The 12,620-nt window shown below is 41.8% G+C and overlaps 1 protein-coding gene across 3 annotated transcripts in view; it reads left to right on the forward strand.

Moving 5' to 3' along the window:
* Positions 1–802: 802 nt before the first annotated feature.
* Itih5l-ps (inter-alpha (globulin) inhibitor H5-like, pseudogene) overlaps positions 803–12,620 on the forward strand; it is a 30,491-nt gene continuing 18,673 nt past the window's right edge. For 2 of the 3 annotated variants that reach the window (XM_017318592.2, XM_017318593.2), the window contains exons 1-3: positions 804–959; positions 1,924–2,078; positions 11,394–11,504. In XM_017318592.2, coding sequence (XP_017174081.1) covers positions 825–959; positions 1,924–2,078; positions 11,394–11,504 — 401 coding nt within the window. In that variant the 5' untranslated portion in view covers positions 804–824. Of the gene's footprint in view, positions 960–1,923; positions 2,079–11,393; positions 11,505–12,620 lie in introns of all 3 variants that reach the window. The other variant, NM_001289875.1, reaches the window with a different exon arrangement.

Raw genomic sequence — 12,620 nt, forward strand, 5'->3', positions numbered from 1 at the left:
GGTGGCATCAGATTCATAGTCCTTCTGCACCAGTCTCCCAAGTACAGGATTATAAATCCTGGCATGTATTTATTGAATATTTACCAGATGTCAAGAATTCCAAAAGTACAAGTTCAGTGTTACTATTTTTATGAAATTCTACTGTTATCTTCATTTCACATGAAGAAGTGAGGCTGCAGATTTGTTAGTCTCCTCACTGAATATCATGCATTCAGTAAGCTGCAGAACTACAATTCAAACCCAGATGTTCTCAGTCCCGAGGCTATATTTTAAATGACTAAATTGTACTCTTTTTCATCCCTACCACAGCCCACCTTGACCTCTGATTATTCTTTAGGTTGGAAATCTCATGTCTGTGGGATCTCTGCGTCGTTATAGTCCCCCTGTGTCAAGACTGAAGTCAGCAACAGAAAAGATCGACAATGAGTACTTGCCTCTCTAACCCTCTTTAAAGTCTGCTACCTTTTTAAGATGATCAGTGCTGAGTGACCTTTCCCTGGCTCCAGTTATTGAGCTTCAGTGGATGTTTATAGGAAAGAAAAACCCCACCCTGAGCCAACATAGCAAACAGACAGACCCAGCACTCTGCTATGTTTAGTTTCCATTCATCTTACAGCTGGATGAAAGGGAAAAAGGAGGCACAGAACTGGCCCGTCTCCAGGCAAGATGCCAGCCTTAGCTCTTGGACAATCCTGGTTTGTGTGGGCCTCAATGCCACATTCAGAGACTTCCACACCCTTCAGCATGGTCCCTCCCTCCCAGGAGAAGGAATACCTGGAAGTTTAAAAGAGGGAAGACTTGCAGATCAGGTTCAGACATTCTGGATGAGAGCAGCAGGCCCAGCCAGAAGTGGTACCATGTCTGAATGGAGGTACCTCAGCTGGGTCAGCATTCTGCTGACCATCCTCCTAGATCTAACACACCAGGGACCTCATGGCTCTGCCTCATCAAGCAGCAAGGTCAGTTCTAGCATAAGAGGACAAAGCTCTGGAGTTTGTGAGAAAAGTAGCTCCTTGGGGTGGGAGGAGTAGGAGAAGTTTCTCAGTGTCTTTCTGCAGGGCTGAGAAGCTGGAGGTAGAAAAAACAAGAGTTACTGTTTGCTGAGTGCATGGTAAGTGTTATTCCAGTGGTTTTCATTATTGTTTCAGTTGGTTCTTTCAGCATCCCTGTAAGCCATGCTCTCTCATTCCCATTAATGAGAGAAGGAAACAAAGGCTCATAGGTTAAGACAGCAGAGACAGAACTTGAACCCATGCCCATTTGATTCTAGATTTACTGTGTCCCACTTTCCTACACTGAGCAAACATGATGTGTGTGATGTGTGGGTAGATGGAAGGATAATAAATTCAGGGAAGATAGGGAAGAAGATAGTTATCTTCCTGCTGGCTGACCTTCGTGTTTAAGCCTCATTTAACACATCTGTAAGATATGGGGAATACTGGAATTTAATGCATTAGACACTTTCAATGATTGCAGTACATTACTATACATATGAGGCTCAATCCTTATAGCTGAAATCATAAAGAGGAAAAATCTAAATATCACATTACCTTGTAAGAATGCAGAACCCAATGAATGCATCCATTCTGTTATATTCTAAAATGTTACATTCGATCTGAAGTGGTCCATGGACCACCACTACCACCAGCAGCAGCAGCTTTAGGGAACTTGGAAACAAGGAGAACATCAGCCTCTCCCTGCCCCAGGGTTGCTAAATCAGAACACACATTTAGCAAGATCTGAGTTCCACTTGCTGCACTCTCAGGCAGGTCCACAAATGACAAAGGTCACTTTTCCTAGAGTCACCTCAGTTTCTTCTCCTGCAGCCTGAAACCAGTTCCAGAACCTTGAGATCCCAAGTACCTGCCCATCTGGGCCCAAAATGGACTCTCTCCAACTCACCTCTCTTGTATTCTCTCTCAGTTGTTGATGATGAGCTACTCCATACGTTCCACCGTGGTGTCTCGTTATGCAAACACTTTGGTCACCTCTGTCCTCTTCAATCCACATGATGAAGCTCATGAAGCCATTTTTGACCTGAATCTACCCCGCATTGCCTTTATCTCTAATTTCACAATGTAAGTCTGCTTTAAAACTTACTATTTCATTCATTTGTGCATACATTCATTCAATCTTGTTCTTTCACTAGTGCAGAGCAGTTAAGAGGATGAATTATAAAAGCAGGCGTATTGACTTTGAATCCTACCTTTGCCAGCTGTGAAACTGGATAAGCTACCTAACTTCTGAGTCTTATTTTATACATCTGTAAAATACAGATAAAATTAGAAACTACTTGCAAGGATTAAATGAATTAAAATGTATGGAAATCTATGCTAACACTTGTGTGTGGCATATGATAAATACTTGATAAAAATTAGGTGTTTTCGGGGGGGAAAAGCAAACCTTTCCCTGATACTAAAGGCATGATTCATACAGTGCTGGCTAGATATGGTGGAAAGATGGACTACACACAGTCCCTGCTCCCAGTCTACTGTCTAATGGGGAACACACACACACATACACACACACACACACACACACACACACACACACACACACACACACACACACACACAAAGGAACAAGTTGATTTAAATAAAATACTCCAGCAGGAAAGAGAAAACTGATTGCAAAAAGGGAGAAATCATGAGGCCCAGCCAGAGATGGTGATCAGTTCTGAACTCCCATCAGTGGACAGAAGCCTTGGAAAAATGACACACAAGCTAAAGCTTCAATTATGAAATGTTCACTAGCCAAGCACTATGGAGGCAGGCCTGGAAAATTAAGGCAAAAGAACTAAAACACACATGTTCCTTCATGAGGAAAAAGTTTATGCACTTCTATGTCTTGGAAGTATAACAGGCAGAAGAAAGATCTGAATGAGACTTGGGATGTAGGAAAAGACTAGGCTTTTAGGGCATTCCAGTGTGAAAGTGAGCACATGGAACACACACACACACATGCATGCATGTGTGCACCCACCCTCCACACACTATACTATACTATACTATACTATACTATACTATACTATAGAACAGATATATATTACGAGAAATATACATGTAAAGTCATCAAAGAATAATGGAAAACTCTAAATAGAACACTAATAGTCTTTCATGCCCCTTTGATTTGTCCCCAGCATCCCTGGGGACACTTTAGAGATAGCTGGGCTCCTTAGTAGAGAGACATGGTGATGTGGTAATCAAGGAGTGACAATCATGAATCAGGGGTAGGCTGGAAGAATCAGCCAAGAAGCTGGGAATCAGAGTAGGGTCCTGTACTAGAACAAGGAACACGAACATGATGGTGGACTTTGAGAGTCCATTGGTGGCAGAAACAACCTGTTGATGGTGAAAGTATGAATGAGCATGGTCCTTTTTTTTATTTCAGTTTTGTTTGGTTAGATGACAGGCGATGGATGAGATGATGAATGAGGGAAAAGACACAGATGAAAGAACTCTTAGTCTGAGTTATGAAAAGGCTTCTGGGGTTGGGGGTGTTGCTCAGTCAAATGTTTTCCTAGTATACCAAAACATCTTGGATTCAATTCCCAGTAACACTTAAATGGTCACTGTGGCACACACCTGTCATGCCAGCACTTGGGAGATGGAAGCAAGACTATTAGAAATTCATGATTATCATCCACAGCTATATATAGTGTGTTCAGGTTCAGTGCCAGCCTTGGCTACACGAGATCCTGTGTCAAGGGGGCAAAAGGAAAGGGGACTTCTGTCTTGGAGTGGAGACACTCTCAGAGTTAGATTAAGGAGTCCAAGCCAAACAGAATCCCTACCCTTGTTCAGTCATTGTCACAGTGTGATAGAGGAGAAGGCTCCTATACTATAAACAATCTTTACAGTCCTAAGCCCACGCCATTCCATCAAGAGGCTCCTGGCCTTGCCTTGAGAGTGGGTAGGTTGTGAAGAGGTGATTAAGGTGAAGTCAGTATAGGGGAGAAGACCTGACCATAATGAAAGGGTGCTATCCTAAAACAGGATTTCCAAGTTGGTAAGACTTGGAGGAACCGAGATTCTTTCAAGGGGACCAAAAGAACCAAATACAAGAATAAAAGTAGTCCCCAAACAAGTCACAGGTATGATATGAATGAAGTGTGGGGGTGACCTGAGAGGTTGTCAGTCAGGTAATGTAAAGACCAAGCAATAGCAGAATGTGGGTTCATTTCAGTAGAAAAAAAAAACCAAAAGGATTTATAAAAAATTAAGCAAAGCAGACTGGAGAAATGTCCCTGGGCAGACTCTGTGGAAAGTATGCTGGCTGGAGGCAGCACACACACAGAGGCCCCAGTGTGCTACTGCCAGAGTCACTCCACCCTACCACCCCAGCCCCCAAGAGACCTTGAGGCCCAGCCAGCACTGTCCACCCCCACACTAACCAAGCCTCAGCAATACTGTTTCAGCTGCCTTGAAACGCTCCTGTCAGCTGTATGTCTTCCCCTAGCGTTCCAGGAAGCTGCTACTATCTGTGTCCTAGCCGCTCCATTTCTGAAATGGAGACAGCTGTTCTTGCCTCCCGCAGAGGTATATTAATGTTCTCTAGGACACCACATTCTCACATCTCAAAGGTAGCTCTGACCTATCCGTTCCTTCCCAGTGTGAGCTTTATCCAACACTTAACATTCCTTGCTGCCATGCAAGCTCATTGGATCTTGAGTTCAAAGCCCTAGATTCTCTCGCCATCTTTCTCTACCCCCCTTTTCTTTGATCCACTATTCCATGATACGAGCTCTGACTTTTCTTACTGTCCTTCTTGGTTGACCATTATGAAATGATCAAGTGAGTGCTGCATTCCAGGCATGAGCAGCAAAGCAGGCAGGCATTTCTTTATCCTCAAGAAGCTCACAGGCTCCTAGAGAAAATAAGACATGGAGAACATAAGCACACATGTATCTGTTTGTCTATGAGAAGTGTTAGCAAGGAAAGCAAGAGAGACAGAGATTGAGTAGAGGTACTAGTCTAGAGCTATCAAAGATCAAGTGACATTAAACAGAGACTCAAAGAGAGTGCTGTAAAAACTGAACAATCTGAAGAGGAATATTCTAGGCACAAAGGAAGCATAATACCAAGGCTCTGGGGCAAGAGTGTGCTGAACAAGTTAAAAAAGAAGAAAAGTGAGGCACACTATAAAAAGCAGCTAAAACTACAGACAAGCTGAGGATCTAATTGCCGAATGGATACCTGAATGCACCATAAAAAGAAAAGAAATTCTGTTTCTTGTGACAGCATAAATGGGCCAGCATAGAAAAGGCTGTGACTAGAATATTAGAAGCTCAAGCCAACTTGGACCACAGACCAAAACCATATCACAAAAATAAATAAATAAATAAATAAATAAATAAATAAATAAATAAATAAAACAGTTTTTGTTTAATTCTGGTTTTAAACTGGGTGTAATTCCTCATGCCTATAATACCAGTTTTGGAAAGGGGAGGCAAACAGATGGGGAGTTCAAGGACAGCTTGAAGTAGAACAAAACTTGGTCTCCAAAACAAACCAACCAACAAACGCAATTCCTTCAAAATGTGATTAGAGAGCTAACTTGCAGCTAAGAGAACTGTCTGCTCTTCCAGAGGACCTGGGTCAAATTCCCAGCATCCACATGGCAGCTCACAACTGTCTGTAACTCTAGTTCCAGGGGAACTGGAACCCTCCCTGGCATCTGCAGGTACCAAGCATGTATATAACATATATCATATACACAAGCAAAGCATCCATAGACAAAATAATAACTTTTAAAGATGTTTCAAACTCTCAAACAAAAGGCAAATACTACATGATATCACTCACATGATATATACACATAAATTTTACACAACGTATATATGTGTCACATGGATAGCATTAGTACACAACTTTTATGGGTTTTTTGGTGTGTTGGCATGTTTCCATGGGTTGTGGAATCTAGATTGTTAGTTTTGTGAATTTGAGGGTGAAATGATGATTCTCAAAGGGTAGGGAATACATAGGGAATTCTGATCACAATTATATAGGAATGACAAGCTCTATGGAATCCACCAAAAAGCTAGACTGCTTGACCAGTGAGCCGCAGAAATCCACTTCTTTCCACATCCCCAATTTTGGCAGTCCAAGAGTGCCTCACTATCCATGCTCTGTCTTTTTTTTTTCTTAATTTAACTTTTATTGACTCTTTGTGGATTTCACATCATGTACCCCAGTCCCACTCATCTCCCCGTCCTTTCGGACCTGCCCTCTGCACCCAAAAGAAAAAAAAAATCCCAATCAAGGAAGCTGTAGTATGTGACAGTGTGTCCCATACTATATACCCTTTTGTCCACACTTTGCTTTAAAATGTTTACTGCAGTGAGTCACTGGTCTGGTTCAAGGCCTCTGGCTTCTGCGACATTATCAATACTGGATCCTCACTGGGACTCCTCTAGATATCCTGTTGTTGCCCTGTTTCATAGAGATCCTGCAGTGTTGGATATGTGGTACCACCAGACCCTTCACATGCTCCATCAATTCATAGATGGAGTAGATGTTGGGGTGATAATCAACTCAAACCCGTGGATCGGGACCTCTGTGGTAGCTGAGTTGATCAGCTGGCCAGCTCTCTCGCACCCACACCACCTGACAAACTCTCCAGCACTGCCCCGGGCTAGCTCATCCAATGCCTGCAGGAGCCAGTAAGGGACAGAGCCAGCACTCCCACTCTCATGCCCTTAGAGCTAGCTCACATCAGGGCCAGCTCTATTGCACTGTCTAGGCAAGGTACAGGGCCCAGTCTCCTGAATGTTGCAGCCAGTGAAGGGCAGTGTCCTATATATTTAAACATAGGTATGGGGGATTAAACTCGGGTCTTTGTACTTACAAGGTAAGCATTTTACCTCATTTACTTTTATGTGTAAGTTAAAATAATTTTAATTTTTTAAATTATAGAGAGATAGAGGCAAGACTATTAAGTTCAAGGCCCTTTGAGCTTCAGAGTAAGCCCTGCTCAAACAAAAAGAAAAAAGTGAAGGATTTTTTTTAAGGCAGGAAGAACATGCTACATAGTGTGTTCAGGGCTAGCCTAAGCTACATAGCAAAGCCCTGTCTCAAAAAGCTGTTGCTGTAAGCCAGGCTTGACTACATAGTAAGTTCAGGCCAGCCAATGGTATGTCATAAGACCCTGTCTCAAATAAACAAAGATTAATAGATATTTCTACTGCTATGTGATCTATCTATAAAGAGCAAGTGCTTAAAAAATGGAGCCCAGTTAGTAGGTGTAATAAATAGTTCTTTCATTAATTTGACATAAACTAGACTCATCTGGGAAGATGGAACCTCAACCGAGAAAATACCTCCATCTGGTTGGTCTATAAGCAGGGATATGGGTCATTTCCTTGATTCAAGACTGATATGGATGGGCCCAGACGTTTGTTGGTGGTTCCATCCCTGGGCTGGTAGTCCTGGGTTCTATAAAAAAAAAGGCTGAGCAAGTTGTGGGGAGCAGGCCAGTAAGCAGCACTCCTCCATGGCCTCTGCATCAGCCTCTGCCTCCAGGTTCCAGCCCTGTATGAGTTCCTTTCCTGACCTCCCTTCATGATTGGAAGCTTTAAGCTGAAATAAACTCTTACCCTTCCCAAGTTGCATTTGGTCATGGTGTTTATCACAAAACAGAAGGCAAACTAGAACAGAAATTGGTACCAGGTTCATGGGGTATTACTGTGACAGAGCTGGCCATGTTGTTTCGGGGAGGAAATAGCGGAAGATTTTGGAAGTTTGAATTGGAAAAGCTGTTGAGTGCTTCAAGTCTAATAGGCTGTTCTGTGGGGGCATGGAAAATAAGAGTGCTGAGAGCAGTGTGATAATAGGGACCTGGATTGTCAAGTAGGGAAGCAAAGACTTTATCGGGCTATTCTTATATTTGGAATTGAGAAACTTTGGTTTCTTGTCACTGAAACTGGGCCTGAAAAATCAGCTGGGATTAACAAGAGACCAGTATCCCTAAAGTGAAAGTATTGCTTTCCTGGGACAATCAATGCTGGTTAGCTTGAGCTAAAGAATCAACAGTGGCTAATAAGAGACTAGCATCGTTGAGGTGAAATCTTGTGAGAAGTATTTCTTTGGCGTCAGCACACAGAAGCTGTGGTCCAAAAACTCCAAGGCTGCATCTCAAGCTGATAGCCAGGGTTGGTAATGTGCAAGAGTTCGCTACGTGGTGCTGTTTTTGACATTGTGATGGGGACATGGAGAGCAGCTGAGGTTGGCACTATGAGAAGCCAGGAGAGGACACTGACAAAGATGAAACCTCAGTTGTAGTGCAGACCCAGCATCTTGGAGGTGCCAGGACTATAGGATGAAGAAACAGTGGCAAGTGTGGTGTGGGGCTGGCCTGAGCCTAAGAGACCAACCAGCTTTGTGTATTACAGACGGCAGAGCTGCAAAAGTGGAGCTGCCCACTTCTCAGCACTTTGGAGGCCAGGAATTTGTGAGTGAAACCCGGATGTTGGACTTTTTACACTGTTAGAGTTTACTTTTGCTTTGATTGTAATTGTGTCCTACATAGTTCTTCCCTCTTAGGACAAGAAGTATACAACTTATTTTTTCATTTTATAAGAGCTCACACTTAGGGACTTTGGATTTTTAGAGAGACTTTGGATATCTTAAAGAAGCTGAACATTTTTTTAAATATTTTTATGAGGTATTTTCCTCATTTACATTTCCAATGCTATCCCAAAAGTCCCCCATACCCTCCCCCCCACTCCCCTACCCACCCACTCCCACTTTTTGGCCCTGGCATTCCCCTGTACTGGGGCATATAAAGTTTACATGTCCAATGGGCCTCTCTTTCCAGTGATGGCCGACTAGGCCATCTTTTGATACATATGCAGCTAGAGTCAAGAGCTCCCGGGGGTGGGGGGGTGGTAATTGGTTAGTTCATATTGTTGTTCCACCTATAGGATTGCAGATCCCTTTAGCTCCTTGGGTACTTTCTCTAGCTCCTCCATTGAGGGCCCTGTGATCCATCCAATAGCTGACTGTGAGCATCCACTTCTGTGTTTGCTAGGCTCCGGCCTAGTCTCACAAGAGACAGCTATATCAGGGTCCTTGCAGCAAACGCTTGCTAGGGTATGCAATGGTGTCAGCGTTTGGAGGCTGATTATGGGATGGATCCCCGGATATGGCAGTTTCTAGATGGTTCATCCTTTTATCTCAGCTCCAAACTGTGTCTCTGTAACTCCTTCCATGGGTTTTTGTTCCCAATTCTAAGAAGAGGCAAAAGTGTCCACACTTTGGTCTTCGTTCTTCTTGAGTTTCATGTGTTTCGCAAATTGTATCTTATATCTTGGGTATTCTAAGTTTCTGTGCTAATATCCACTTATCAGTGAGTACATGAACATTTTTTTTAAAAAAAGTCTGAAGAATGTGAGACTTTAAAAATTGTCCTGTTTTATATTGTGAAATTAACACGAGATGTTGGGAATAAATAAGAAAGGAAAGGTTATGATTTAATAGTGATGTGTTTAATATGTCATGTTGAATGGGGTCACTTGTGGTAGTTAGGTTTTTTCTTTGTTTGTTTTGTTGTTCTTGTTGTTTTGTTTTGTTTTTTGTTTTTTGGGTTTTTTGTCAACCTGATGCAAGCTGCAGTCACCTTGGAATGATTTTCAATTAAGAAAACATCCCCAACAAATTGGCCTGTAGACAAGCAGCAAGCATGTAAGAGCATTTTCTTAATTAGTGATTGATGAAGGAGGACACAGCTCATTGTGGGTGGTGTCATCTCTGGGATGGTAGTGCTGGCTTTATTAAGAAAGCAGGCTGAGCAAGCCATGGGGAGCAAGCCAGTCAGCAGCACCCTTCCATGACTCTGCATCAGCTCCTGCCTCCAGGTTCCTGCCCTTCTAGAATTCCTGCCATGACTGTACTCATTGATGGAGCATGACCTGAGCTTTGTAAGCTGAAGTTAAACTCTGTTTCTTCCACTTTCATCATTTCTTAGTTATCTGCAGTTCTTTGAATAAGGTTGAGGCCTCACAGCCTTTCTTCCTTCCATGTTAAAATATCTGCTGGTTTCTTCCTTGTTCAAGTCATGTTTAGCCATATTGTTGAGACTTCATGGTTGTAACTTCTCTGACATCCTAGGAGACACAGTCTCACAACAAACTTGTGTTCCTCTGGCTTTTACAATTTTTCCATCTCCTCTTCTTCAATGATCCCTGAACCTTAGGTGTAGAAGTTGTGATGTAAACATACCAGTTGATAATGGACTGCACAACTCGGCATTTTGATTGGTTCTGGTTTTCTATAATGGTCATTTGTTGCAAAGAGAAGTTTCCTTGATGAGGGATTAGAACTACACTTATATGTTAGTATAAGGATAAATGTTTAGATTGTTTTGGGGAGTTATGCTGGCTTAGTAAAGTGGCAATCATATGTTCTCCTCCAAGATCCATGATTTCATTAGCCCTGGTAGTTTTCTAGTGGTCATTGTTGTGGTTCATAGGAATCCTAGCTGGGTAGAACTACTGGTTGCTTCCCTCCTTTAGAAACTTGTAGGGCACAATCTGGTATATTCAGGGAAGGGCCATTCAGGTCAGATCTAGTTCATGTCCTTCGGGACCTGTGACACTGACAATTTTTTTTTATTACTCAGTTAATTTATTTATTTACATTTCAAATGTTGTCCCCCTTCTTGGTCTTCCCTTCACAAATCCCCCATCCCATCCTCCCTCCCCTTTGCCTCTAAAGTGCTCACAGACAGGAGCCAAGTATGGCTGTCCTCTGAGAGTCTCTGCCAGCATCTGACTAAGACAGATGTGGATACTCACAAACAACCATTGGACTGAGCCTGGGGACCCCAATTAAAGAGTCACTGACAATTTTTAACCATTTTTATCATTCACAATATTATTTACTTAGTGTGTTTTCTTTAAAAAGACACACTTTTTAGATTGTTATTCATATCCCAAGCAGCAGAGGAACCTTGAATTTGTCATTCTAAGTGCTGGGATTCTATGTCTACACCATCATGCTTAGCCTGAAGTGTTTTATTTAAAAATAAATGTTATAGCAACTATACAATAATTACAGTAAAAACGTTCAACTATGTAACACCTAAAAATATTTTTGCGTGTTAAAAGGCAAACATTGGTCAACGCTTTAAGAAACACAAAACTGCAACCTTGGTATCCCACATGCTGTGCAGTCTCTCTTTTCTCCAGTTGACAAACAGACTTCAGAAGAACATTGTCACCTCTTTTATCTCACTCTCACTGCCATTAATTGTTCCCACACTATTTTGAATTTAATGACCCTGTTTTATTCTTTCTTTTCCCATCCCCCTTCTCCTCCCTTTTATTTTTGTCTGTTTTTGACCATCCTTTTTCTTTGTCTGACTTCACTATCCCTTCTTTTTCTCTTTCGCATAAGGACCATCGACGATAAAATCTATGTTGCAGAAATCAAGGAAAAACATCAGGCAAAGAAAATGTATGAGAAAGCCTATCAGCAAGGAAAGACAGCTGCTCATGTGGGCATCAGGTAAGGCTCCATCTCATCTGAAATGTGATTAAGTCATCTTAGCTAGATGACCAGGAAATATAGACTTTCTCTCTGGACCTCATTCTCTATTTCTGTAAGATGAAGAAAATGATTTCTACTGCATAGGATTTACATCAAGATTATGTGAGTCAGTACAAACCAAAGCCTATAACAATAGATGTTTAACACATGAGGGTTTATTTCCCTAATTCTAGCTTTCTTCTGCTAGCAAGATGGAGCTTACTGGTGCTTTAGGGGAAGATTTTATACAAGTGAGTTTTTCTCTCCTCTTTTTATTTTTATTTTGAATATGATATTTTATTTATTCTCTGAGAATTCCATACATGTATGCAATGTAATTTGATCATATCAAACTCTCATCCTCCATCCAACCCCTCATATACCCCTTTAATTCATCCACCCCCAATTGCATATCATTTCCTTTTTTTCCTCTATAATTGTCTGTATTCAGTTAGCAAGTGGGTGTGGAGCCACTCACTGGAGCACGGCAATCTACCAGGCAAGACTACATCTTCCAAATAAAGATGACCTCCCACCCAAAGAAACCATCAACTACCTCTTTCATAAAGAATAAGATCTCATGGGCCCTTCCCCCCATTCATGCTAGGATTTTGGATGGCTTCATCTTGTGTAGGTCAAGTAATTATAGCTGCTGTGAGTTCATGAGTACAAAAGCCATGTGTTGTAGACAGAAGATATTATCTCTTCCCGTTCTTTAGGTTTTGCATTCTTTCTGACCCCTATTTCATGACATTACCTGAGCATCAGAGTGGGTCACATAGATGTCTTATTTAGGGCTGATTCATTTATTCTCAGCATTTTGATCACTTTTGAGTCTCTTAACTAACCAAAAGGAAGATTTTTTGTTCAAAGTTGAGTCCATTTTGACATGATCATTTTAGTAAAACAATAATAATGGGTTCTTTCTTAGGGCCTTGACCTCCTTAGCCATAGACTTTTGACTAGGGTTTTTGGTACCAGGCATGAAATTCTTCCTATGAAGCAAGCCTCAAAGCAGAGAGTAGTTAGTTACCCCTAAAACACTCATACCACTGTTACACATCTTGCTGGGTAAGTATTATGCTAGGTTCAGCT

Source organism: Mus musculus, chromosome X, assembly GCF_000001635.26.
Source record: "Mus musculus strain C57BL/6J chromosome X, GRCm38.p6 C57BL/6J".
Lineage (NCBI taxonomy): Eukaryota > Metazoa > Chordata > Mammalia > Rodentia > Muridae > Mus > Mus musculus.